This window comes from Sinocyclocheilus grahami, unplaced genomic scaffold (genome assembly GCF_001515645.1).
Source record: "Sinocyclocheilus grahami isolate Dianchi unplaced genomic scaffold, SAMN03320097.WGS_v1.1 scaffold453.1, whole genome shotgun sequence".
In the NCBI taxonomy this organism is placed as follows: domain Eukaryota; kingdom Metazoa; phylum Chordata; class Actinopteri; order Cypriniformes; family Cyprinidae; genus Sinocyclocheilus; species Sinocyclocheilus grahami.
The window spans coordinates 441208-454139 of record NW_015505632.1 but is presented as its reverse complement, the minus strand read 5'-3'; the positions used below and the strand labels follow the sequence as shown (position 1 = coordinate 454139).

Below are 12932 nucleotides of genomic sequence, written 5' to 3'. Positions count from 1 at the left end.
TGACTTTATTCAACAATTTCTTCTCTTCTGTGTCAGTCTTCAACACGCATACACACGAGAGTGCCACGCATGAGAACAAAGGTCTTGCGGGTTTGGAACGACATGAGGGTGAGTATTTAATAACAGAATTTTCATTTTTTGGTTGAACTATCCCTTTAATGGAATTTACAATTAATGTAAAGGGTGGTAAAACCAAACCTGCTGGGAGAACGAACTCAAAAAAATGGGTCTAAATGTTCATGTCTGCATGCAAAATAAAGTAAAAGAAATAAAAAATAATGTCAGGAATAACCGAGAGACATTTTTAATGCAACCAATGTGCAAACCCAAGGCCTGGATTTTCCACCCCTTCACCAATTATGAGTCTATGAGACACATTTTAAAACAATCTCTCTCCATGGCTGTGAAAAGGAAAGGAGAATGAAATCATGCATCAGAAAGAGAGGGGTGAGTTTTTGTAGGTTTTAAGTTTTGGCTAGAAGCCGCCCCTCTCTACTGAACTACAACCAGCTTCCCATTAAACATAAAAAAACTTATTTTTTTTCAGCGCTGAAAAAAATCTGCATGTGGCCTGGTTATTTCAGCAGTACGTGGTTATGACGAAAGCTGATTTCAGTGCAGTGTCAAAGGTGAACTCTGGCAAGAGTGTGTTTGTGCATCCTCCCCATAGCCGAGCAGTCATCAAACAGTTAAAGATGTGGTATATTACCAGCAATTCAATACACAGCAGAATGATGCCACTAATGTGGGTGGGGGAAAACATTAGCCGTAAAATGAATCTCAAATGACTCCACAGGAGTTGGCATCTGGTGATGGTTGGTCTAGTATGGCTGATGCTCCAGATAAATGTTCCAGGTCTGGAACCATATTTCCAAATATAAATTCTGAAATTACATTTTTAGTATTTCTCAGAATGAAGGACAGTTCACACAAAGATTAATATTCAGTGCAAAAATTTGATGCAATAAACATTTTAACATTTTCATGTAGAGATGATCTTTTCGATCGCATGGCAAAGAAAACTGGCCAACCAATAACCTTTGTACTTTTGGTTACATGCCCAAAGCTGCTGCTGTTACACAAAAGCAGGGCATTTCTGCTTTTCTAAAATTGGTCTGAACAGACACATTTTTCTGCTGAATACTTTGGTGTGAACAGTCTTGATAGTCCAGTGTAAAAGATCAATAGTACAGAGTTGACTCATTAATGGAGTCTAACGGAGTTATTTCAGAATCAGCAAACATTCAGGACAGACATGTAAATCAAAAATGTCAATAACAATGGAATGTTGTAGCATTTACAGTCAACATGGGGAGCCATGCTTTAACAAGCATTCAAATGAAGGCTGCATGCACTGGTGACAACAATTTCCCCCAAACTAAAACAAAAAGAACCATTCACATGTTGCACTCCTGGGAAACCACAGCAATCGTGCAATCATGCAACACAGTAAAAACGAAAGTAGGGCAAGACTGAAAATGTGTTCTAGGATAAAAAAAAAAGACTTTCTCTTCTCTGCTTATTATGGACTAACTGCCCCTTAAATACAGTAATAAATATGTTTTGCATATTGTTTCAGGCTTTGTTTCGCTGTTGGGGATTGGTACAGAAACAGTGTGCAACTTCCCAGCACAGTGCAGGAAGCTTTCCAGGTTGTTAAGAAAACAAAGTTATCTTGAACTCAGAAAAAAAACACACAACCCAAACCCACAGTGCTAATATTATCTCTATCTGTATCTTTGTTTGTTGGTGAACATGTCTGAGGATTGATTCATAATAGAAAACAGACTCAAGGAGGAGGATATTGCTGAGGACTGGGTGGCCAACAGATAAGTGGGTCCATTAGTTCAACAGCTGCAAGGCCTCAATTTACAAAACACGTGAGACAGACTTCCCACAGTTGCTCTAAAACTGAGGGGGTATGACTAGGGACGTAATGATAAATTGATACGGATTGATGCAATCAATCAAATGAGAGACTAACAATATGATACAACACATAATAAATCAATATGGGGATAACTAGATGTGCACATTTTAGAGAGCACTGATTGAAAGACTGAAAAACTTTCTTGACTGTTGTCAGTGCGTATCTTATTGGGCAAGCCAATGATCTTTCTTGATGATGTGCAACTTGAAATAAATGCCCTGTAATAGTTGGACTGCCTCTTTGAGTTATAATGCTCTCATTGTTCACACCAGACTAAGTTTTCACAGAGAGAAAATAACACTTGAATAAAAGAATCAGGCTTTGAAAACTGAAATTAAAGATCTTGCAACACAGGTAATGCAAAATGCTCAGTTGTAACCATAGTGGAAATTGGTATTTCCTCTTGAAGTTGAGTTTTCAAAAGAGCAGAGAAATGTTCATTAGAGCAAACATGTGAGTTCAGTTACACACTGCAAGTTTTGGCACACTGACAAACAAGAGCAATCAAAAAACTGTCAAGGTAAAGAAATCAAAGAATGAAACTAATCAGCATATCATTTCATCCAGATTCCTTTTGTCTGTTCGAGGAAAACGTTTAGATGCTTAAAAAAAGAAAACAATTAAAAACATCTGTAACATCTACACTTCAATAACATGAAGGTCACAAAATGTGGCAACATATTGGCTCTGTTCTAAAACCTAGTTTGCGGCATTATAAGGCACTCCCAACAGGAGTAGGTGAATTAAAGTAATTATGAAATTTCGAATTTTAGACTTAAAAAGCATTCATGTCCTTGTAGAACTTGTAATTACAACTTGTAAACTCTGAATTTTCTAAGAGTTACAACTTTTACCACCTGACCATTGTAATGTCATGAAAAAACATTTGAATGGTGATGGCTACAGTGGTAAAATGTAGTTATTTCATAAAACTTCTGTATAGTAATTCTCATAATTGACTACCGTTAATGTCTTAATCTAATATCCTGCTAAATAAATTTTAACTTAATTAATAAGGCATTTGTTAGTTGCTGTATTGTAGTTTTGTTTATTGATGACTTAAAGGGATAGTTCACCCAAATTGAATATTCTGTCATTAATTACTCATCCTCATGTCGTTCCAAACCAGCAAGACCTTCATTCATCTTCGGAAAACAAATTAAGATATTTTTAATGAAATCCAAGTGCTTTCTGACCCTGCATAGACAGCAGTGTAACGTGACACGTTCAAGGCCCAGAGAAATAGTAAGGACATCGTTAAAATAAACCATGTGACAGCAGTGGTTCAACCTTAATTTTATGAAGCTACAAGAATACTTTTTGTGCTCAAAGAAAACAAAAGTAACAACTTTCTTCTAGGGCTGTCAAAAAAAAATTAGAATTTCGAATATTCGTTGAATTTAAAAGAAAAGTCCACATTCGAATGCAAATTTCATTCAAAATGAATGCATTTCATTGCATTCAAATTTTAGGTGTGCGTCAGACAGCCTTATCAGTGGCGCACGAGATGCGATGATGACGATGTAAGTGTCGTTGCATTATAATGTTTGATAATGTTAGACTATCCAGTTGAAGCCACTAGATGCGGCGCTGCTGCTGATTTTTCGAAAATATTGTGGAAAAAGAGAACATCAATGCAGAGAAAATCTTGTTTACGTCAAAACTGAAACCAAGCTGTTTACACAGAAAGCATATTTCATGCATTTTCTAGAGGGACATCCATCACGGTTGCACTCGCATCTCGCACAAAAGAGCCACGTGTTTAGAAAGCCATGTAAAATTAATGTAGGTTTAACTTTTAAAAAACATATATATCAACTTTTTGGCGGGTTTTTCCCCCATCTCACTGCATCTCATGTTTTTAAACGAAAAATGTACACTGTGTGATTGGCTTTCCGCCCTTTGTATTAAACTATGCATACATACTATGCATACGTTCATTCTGACGTAGAAACCCGGATGCACTGAGCATTGTTTACAAGCAGAGGAATGCACATGCATTGTAACGCTTTGACTCGGATAACTCGTTAAACCCATGAAATGAAAGAGATGGAAAACAAACAGTTGGGGTCCCATACATTTAATGGCTGGTACACGGCAACACGCTCCTCTCATACATTAGAGATTAACTCTTTCTTGGCGTTACAAATAAAAGTAAAGACAAAGTAATAACAAGAGGGCAGAGCGAACTTATCATCCATAGTGGTTCTCATTACACAGTCACGTAGTCCTTCTACGTCATCACCACATAGCGTGCGTTATAAGTTAAGTGATCAGATTCTTAAAGGGCACCCCGCACTATAATGTGATGCATGCAAAAACATAGTTTTGGCCATTACAGAATGCATCATGGTACTCTCATGAATTGCGGCAGAAACTGACCCGGAAGAGAAGAAATTATTGAAGAAATTGTCACATGGACTACTTTAACTATGTCCTTACTACCTTTCTAGGCCTTGAATGTGGTAGTTCCATTTCCGTCTACGGAGGGTCAGAAAGCCGGCCAACATATCGGTTATCGGCTTTCAAAAATAAAGAATAATCGGTTATCGGTATCGGCCAAAATTTTCATATCGGTGCATCCCTAATAAAAATGTAGATATACACAGTATTATCAAAAAGCTAAGAAAATAGAGACATTTTTATTTATAACATCCAGCCCTAGTATGAATTAAAGGGATAGTTCACCCAAAAATGAAAATTCTGTCATTAATTACCCTCATGTTGTTCCAAAACCATAAGACCTTCGTTCTTCTTCTGACATTTTTGATGAAATTCAAAAGCTTCTGACCCTGCATAGACAGCAACACAACTAACACGTTCATGGCCCAGAAAGGTAGTAAGGACATCGTTAAAATAGCCCATGTGACATCAGTCGTTCAACCTTAATTTTATGAAGCTACAAGAATACTTTTTGTACACTTTGTACACAAAGAAAACAAAAATAATGACTTTATTCAACAATTTCTTCTCTTCTGTGTCAGTCTTCAACACGCATACACACGAGAGTGCCACGCATGAGAACAAAGGTCTTGCGGGTTTGGAACGACATGAGGGTGAGTATTTAATAACAGAATTTTCATTTTTTGGTTGAACTATCCCTTTAATGGAATTTACAATTAATGTAAAGGGTGGTAAAACCAAACCTGCTGGGAGAACGAACTCAAAAAAATGGGTCTAAATGTTCATGTCTGCATGCAAAATAAAGTAAAAGAAATAAAAAATAATGTCAGGAATAACCGAGAGACATTTTTAATGCAACCAATGTGCAAACCCAAGGCCTGGATTTTCCACCCCTTCACCAATTATGAGTCTATGAGACACATTTTAAAACAATCTCTCTCCATGGCTGTGAAAAGGAAAGGAGAATGAAATCATGCATCAGAAAGAGAGGGGTGAGTTTTTGTAGGTTTTAAGTTTTGGCTAGAAGCCGCCCCTCTCTACTGAACTACAACCAGCTTCCCATTAAACATAAAAAAACTTATTTTTTTTCAGCGCTGAAAAAAATCTGCATGTGGCCTGGTTATTTCAGCAGTACGTGGTTATGACGAAAGCTGATTTCAGTGCAGTGTCAAAGGTGAACTCTGGCAAGAGTGTGTTTGTGCATCCTCCCCATAGCCGAGCAGTCATCAAACAGTTAAAGATGTGGTATATTACCAGCAATTCAATACACAGCAGAATGATGCCACTAATGTGGGTGGGGGAAAACATTAGCCGTAAAATGAATCTCAAATGACTCCACAGGAGTTGGCATCTGGTGATGGTTGGTCTAGTATGGCTGATGCTCCAGATAAATGTTCCAGGTCTGGAACCATATTTCCAAATATAAATTCTGAAATTACATTTTTAGTATTTCTCAGAATGAAGGACAGTTCACACAAAGATTAATATTCAGTGCAAAAATTTGATGCAATAAACATTTTAACATTTTCATGTAGAGATGATCTTTTCGATCGCATGGCAAAGAAAACTGGCCAACCAATAACCTTTGTACTTTTGGTTACATGCCCAAAGCTGCTGCTGTTACACAAAAGCAGGGCATTTCTGCTTTTCTAAAATTGGTCTGAACAGACACATTTTTCTGCTGAATACTTTGGTGTGAACAGTCTTGATAGTCCAGTGTAAAAGATCAATAGTACAGAGTTGACTCATTAATGGAGTCTAACGGAGTTATTTCAGAATCAGCAAACATTCAGGACAGACATGTAAATCAAAAATGTCAATAACAATGGAATGTTGTAGCATTTACAGTCAACATGGGGAGCCATGCTTTAACAAGCATTCAAATGAAGGCTGCATGCACTGGTGACAACAATTTCCCCCAAACTAAAACAAAAAGAACCATTCACATGTTGCACTCCTGGGAAACCACAGCAATCGTGCAATCATGCAACACAGTAAAAACGAAAGTAGGGCAAGACTGAAAATGTGTTCTAGGATAAAAAAAAAAGACTTTCTCTTCTCTGCTTATTATGGACTAACTGCCCCTTAAATACAGTAATAAATATGTTTTGCATATTGTTTCAGGCTTTGTTTCGCTGTTGGGGATTGGTACAGAAACAGTGTGCAACTTCCCAGCACAGTGCAGGAAGCTTTCCAGGTTGTTAAGAAAACAAAGTTATCTTGAACTCAGAAAAAAAACACACAACCCAAACCCACAGTGCTAATATTATCTCTATCTGTATCTTTGTTTGTTGGTGAACATGTCTGAGGATTGATTCATAATAGAAAACAGACTCAAGGAGGAGGATATTGCTGAGGACTGGGTGGCCAACAGATAAGTGGGTCCATTAGTTCAACAGCTGCAAGGCCTCAATTTACAAAACACGTGAGACAGACTTCCCACAGTTGCTCTAAAACTGAGGGGGTATGACTAGGGACGTAATGATAAATTGATACGGATTGATGCAATCAATCAAATGAGAGACTAACAATATGATACAACACATAATAAATCAATATGGGGATAACTAGATGTGCACATTTTAGAGAGCACTGATTGAAAGACTGAAAAACTTTCTTGACTGTTGTCAGTGCGTATCTTATTGGGCAAGCCAATGATCTTTCTTGATGATGTGCAACTTGAAATAAATGCCCTGTAATAGTTGGACTGCCTCTTTGAGTTATAATGCTCTCATTGTTCACACCAGACTAAGTTTTCACAGAGAGAAAATAACACTTGAATAAAAGAATCAGGCTTTGAAAACTGAAATTAAAGATCTTGCAACACAGGTAATGCAAAATGCTCAGTTGTAACCATAGTGGAAATTGGTATTTCCTCTTGAAGTTGAGTTTTCAAAAGAGCAGAGAAATGTTCATTAGAGCAAACATGTGAGTTCAGTTACACACTGCAAGTTTTGGCACACTGACAAACAAGAGCAATCAAAAAACTGTCAAGGTAAAGAAATCAAAGAATGAAACTAATCAGCATATCATTTCATCCAGATTCCTTTTGTCTGTTCGAGGAAAACGTTTAGATGCTTAAAAAAAGAAAACAATTAAAAACATCTGTAACATCTACACTTCAATAACATGAAGGTCACAAAATGTGGCAACATATTGGCTCTGTTCTAAAACCTAGTTTGCGGCATTATAAGGCACTCCCAACAGGAGTAGGTGAATTAAAGTAATTATGAAATTTCGAATTTTAGACTTAAAAAGCATTCATGTCCTTGTAGAACTTGTAATTACAACTTGTAAACTCTGAATTTTCTAAGAGTTACAACTTTTACCACCTGACCATTGTAATGTCATGAAAAAACATTTGAATGGTGATGGCTACAGTGGTAAAATGTAGTTATTTCATAAAACTTCTGTATAGTAATTCTCATAATTGACTACCGTTAATGTCTTAATCTAATATCCTGCTAAATAAATTTTAACTTAATTAATAAGGCATTTGTTAGTTGCTGTATTGTAGTTTTGTTTATTGATGACTTAAAGGGATAGTTCACCCAAATTGAATATTCTGTCATTAATTACTCATCCTCATGTCGTTCCAAACCAGCAAGACCTTCATTCATCTTCGGAAAACAAATTAAGATATTTTTAATGAAATCCAAGTGCTTTCTGACCCTGCATAGACAGCAGTGTAACGTGACACGTTCAAGGCCCAGAGAAATAGTAAGGACATCGTTAAAATAAACCATGTGACAGCAGTGGTTCAACCTTAATTTTATGAAGCTACAAGAATACTTTTTGTGCTCAAAGAAAACAAAAGTAACAACTTTCTTCTAGGGCTGTCAAAAAAAAATTAGAATTTCGAATATTCGTTGAATTTAAAAGAAAAGTCCACATTCGAATGCAAATTTCATTCAAAATGAATGCATTTCATTGCATTCAAATTTTAGGTGTGCGTCAGACAGCCTTATCAGTGGCGCACGAGATGCGATGATGACGATGTAAGTGTCGTTGCATTATAATGTTTGATAATGTTAGACTATCCAGTTGAAGCCACTAGATGCGGCGCTGCTGCTGATTTTTCGAAAATATTGTGGAAAAAGAGAACATCAATGCAGAGAAAATCTTGTTTACGTCAAAACTGAAACCAAGCTGTTTACACAGAAAGCATATTTCATGCATTTTCTAGAGGGACATCCATCACGGTTGCACTCGCATCTCGCACAAAAGAGCCACGTGTTTAGAAAGCCATGTAAAATTAATGTAGGTTTAACTTTTAAAAAACATATATATCAACTTTTTGGCGGGTTTTTCCCCCATCTCACTGCATCTCATGTTTTTAAACGAAAAATGTACACTGTGTGATTGGCTTTCCGCCCTTTGTATTAAACTATGCATACATACTATGCATACGTTCATTCTGACGTAGAAACCCGGATGCACTGAGCATTGTTTACAAGCAGAGGAATGCACATGCATTGTAACGCTTTGACTCGGATAACTCGTTAAACCCATGAAATGAAAGAGATGGAAAACAAACAGTTGGGGTCCCATACATTTAATGGCTGGTACACGGCAACACGCTCCTCTCATACATTAGAGATTAACTCTTTCTTGGCGTTACAAATAAAAGTAAAGACAAAGTAATAACAAGAGGGCAGAGCGAACTTATCATCCATAGTGGTTCTCATTACACAGTCACGTAGTCCTTCTACGTCATCACCACATAGCGTGCGTTATAAGTTAAGTGATCAGATTCTTAAAGGGCACCCCGCACTATAATGTGATGCATGCAAAAACATAGTTTTGGCCATTACAGAATGCATCATGGTACTCTCATGAATTGCGGCAGAAACTGACCCGGAAGAGAAGAAATTATTGAAGAAATTGTCACATGGACTACTTTAACTATGTCCTTACTACCTTTCTAGGCCTTGAATGTGGTAGTTCCATTTCCGTCTACGGAGGGTCAGAAAGCTCTCAGAATTCATCAAAAATATCTTAATTTGTGTTCCAAAAATGAACAAAAGTCTTACGGGTTTGGAACGATGTTCATTTTTGGGTGAACTATACCTTCATTTAGGCTTTAATAGTGTTGCCATAGAAAGGAATAATTCAGAGTCTGAGGACATACAACATCCTGGGTTTCAGCCTATGTAGGCAGTATATACACCAAGAAATCTCACTGGAACAGAGCCATTCTTGTAAATTGTTGTTGTTGTTTTTTTTTTTTACAGAAAACACTTTCCCCCAAAATACTAGTAAATGAGCATTTAGTAAGTACCCACAACTTTTTCAGTTTTTCCAACAGTTCATCATGTCAAGCGCAAACCAGTGACCTTCAGTCTGGTAAACCTACTAAGATTGGCACTGTTCATCCCTGAGGGGGGGGGGATCAAATTCAGAGACCAGAAAAGAAGGGAAGGAAATGAGAGGAAAAAGAATGATAAAGGGGTGCTGGGTCTGAAACCAGTCTGGCAAACCTGAAAGTGGCATTTGGAGCTGAGGTTAGGTGAGGTAAGGTGGTTTACCTGTGCCACACCTGTGACAGTAATAGCTACCCCCTCCGCTGTCTCTACATCCTCACACTTGGGTTGCAGGGTCATAATCTCAAGGGTTATCCTGTGGAAAACGCAAAAAGGGAAACAAACCAAAAAAGTTGGCTATGATCTACGGGAAGAATGTCAAGCGGCGTGAAAACAGGAAAGAAGGGTGGGATTAAAGAAAGACGTGAAGGTAAACACAAACACAAAATGAATCTGTAGGGTGAAAATACAAAGACACAACCACTTGGTCAGCACAAATCAGGTGTTTTGACCGTGGGCTGTAATGGCATCCTCTGGATTCAGATTCCCAGAACCTTAAAGATTATTTCCCAACCCACAATATTCCCGAAAGCCCGTTTGATACGTTCGTCATCCATTACAGACTCAACAGTCAAAACAGGCTAACGTGAGACATTAGTTACATGAGCCATGAGCGCTGCGTAGCCAAACTCCAGACAAGGATAGTGAGAGATGACTTGCTCTCCTTCACTGCAGAGGAAGACCAACACAAGAGTGTGGTAGAGAGCGTGAGAGCATGTGTATGTGTGTAACTTAGGAAATGGAACCAGGCCACCGCTCTTCACATCCTGAGTGCTTGAAATTGTTCTCACTGTCTCATTAGGTCGGCTTGTTTCATTCAGTGTGATTACCTGAGCGACCCCTGTCACATCCAAGGGGACACCCTCCGAAGTTTCGATATTCTCACAGCGACAGAGGATGGTCATTATCTCCAGAGAGAGTCTATGTGGGGGAGATGGGGGGTGGAGGGAAGGGGGAGAGAGGGTCAGGAGGGAGGGAGGGAAGGAGGGGAGGCAGGACAGCACAATATTATCAGTGTGTTAACATATGTGAAAGGGGAGGACTGAGGTCAGGGTTCAAGGTTAGGGAGGATGGGCGCTGGTGTTGATTGCAGTTGAATCCAGACCATCAGGGAGCTGCTGTCTGCTGCATATGGAGAGACCTTTCATATCATGTAATTTATCTTTGAAATCTCCTGACTGACTCAGAATGGATGTCTTATTTAGTCTAATCATTATGCTTTGCCTTTGCACTACTTGCTGGCACTCACACCCCTAGATCACTCCTTTAAACATCTATGACAAAGCAGTTTCCATTTCTGATGAGGTGTTTATACTACAGGTGGGTTTGGACAAAATGCTGCACAAAAAAATTATTAATCTTACATTTTTAAATAGATTTTAGTAGGGCTGGCCTGGGCGATAATTGGATAACGATATTTATCGCGATATAATTTTCCTCGATAAAACGGTATGAAGAGTTCAATAAATGTTCAATATAATGTTTATGCACCAAAAGCGGAACGAAAAAGCGCGACTCATTTGAATCGCGCCACATGGACCGTTTATCCGCTCGGATCAAAGTTCAAACTGCCGCGCGGCACGAGCTCACTAGAGCAGATGCTTTTACTCGATCACGCAAGCATTAAGCAGCGCTGTGAGATCCAGTGTGAAGCGCTTGAAACCGATGAACACAAATGACTCTGTGATTTAAACTAGTTTAAAGCCAAACAGGAGAAACACTGTGTGCAACGAGACAGTCAGAAGGCTTTTCAATCTACAAATTGCCATCATTTACCATGGATTTACTGTAGTTACACTCACTGCACCATGGTATTGTGGCAGAAATTTGGGATATTCACACTGAATTTTATTAAAGGAGTAATGGTATATAATTGTAGTATGTATTTGATTAAGCTATAGCATGTGTGCATTTATACTGAATGTTTTTAGACAGTTTTTCATACAAATAGGCTACCTAAAATCATATAGTTATATTTTTACCATGGTATTGAGGTGCTATATGTGTGGTTTTAACTGTATTTATAATGATTGAAATGTATGCTATTATGGGAGATCAAGGCTTAATTTAAAAAATAAATAAATATATAAAAACTTGGTCAGAATAAATTTAACCATATAAAACTTGGTTGCTACAATTTTTACAGATGTTACTGATTTTGATAATGAACAAAAATGTACCTCTGCATCCTAACTCAAGCTACTATCAAATGTGCATTTCTAAGAGACAAAAAGTTATATTATTATTATTAATATTATCAGGCAACCCAAACCTGTTTCTTGATTTGAAACAATATCACGCATTAGAACATGCAGAAATTAAGAAAAAAAAAATTCTATTTAGATATTTATTTTGTCAAGGAAAATTAATGGTCTGGTTTCTACAACTTTCACTTTGGAGCAAAAATCTGGCTTTAAACTGGAAAGAAATAAAGATTTGACATTTATCGTGATAATTGTCGATATCGACTGATATGAAAAAAAATTATTTTGGCCATATTGCCCAGCCCTAGATTTTAGTATAATTTTAACAGAATGTGCATTACAATATAAAAATGTTGTGTAGGTCAACTGCATCACATATTCTTTATGTAGGATACAAAAAAAAAACAAAAAAACAGTTACTAAATTAATGCTGGAATACACTCCAAATCTGAACAGGTATTAAAACACTAGGCCTCATACACTTGCTGACTTTGTAAATGGTTACAAAGAAAAACTGGGTATCATACACTAAACCAGCGCTTCTCAACCATTTCCTTATAGGGCTGTCAAATTTTTTTTTGAATTTCAAATATTCGTCGAATTAAAAAAAAAAAATCCACATTCGAATGCAAAAACGTTGCATTTGAATTTAAGGTCTGCGTCAGCCGTCAGGCAGCCTTATCAGTGGCGCACGAAATGCGACGACAATGTAAGTGTAATTGCATTTTAATGCTTTTGTTAGCCTATCCAGTTGAACCCACTAGATGCTGCGTTGTTCATTCATATATCGCGTCTCGCAGAGAGCAGCATGTTTGGAAAGCCATGTAAAATGAATGCAAGTTCAACTTTTAAAAAACATGTATAAAGACGTTATGGCGTTTTTTCCCCATTACCACTGTATTTCATGTTTTTAAATGAAGAAAGTACCCTTTGTGATTGGTTTTCGGTCCTTTGTATTAAACTATACATACATGCATGGTGCTGTTTTATTTCTAATTGTTTAAGCAACTTTATTAATTATATATGGTTTAT

The 12932-nt window shown here is 37.4% G+C and overlaps 1 protein-coding gene across 2 annotated transcripts in view; it reads right to left on the bottom strand.

Moving 5' to 3' along the window:
* Positions 1-12932, bottom strand: part of flot2a (flotillin 2a) — a 28243-nt gene that overhangs the window by 6385 nt on the left and 8926 nt on the right. The window contains exon 3 of one of the 2 annotated variants that reach the window (XM_016234484.1): positions 10527-10617. In XM_016234484.1, the coding sequence (XP_016089970.1) occupies positions 10527-10617 (91 nt within the window). Of the gene's footprint in view, positions 1-9861; positions 9953-10526; positions 10618-12932 lie in introns of both variants that reach the window. The other variant, XM_016234483.1, reaches the window with a different exon arrangement.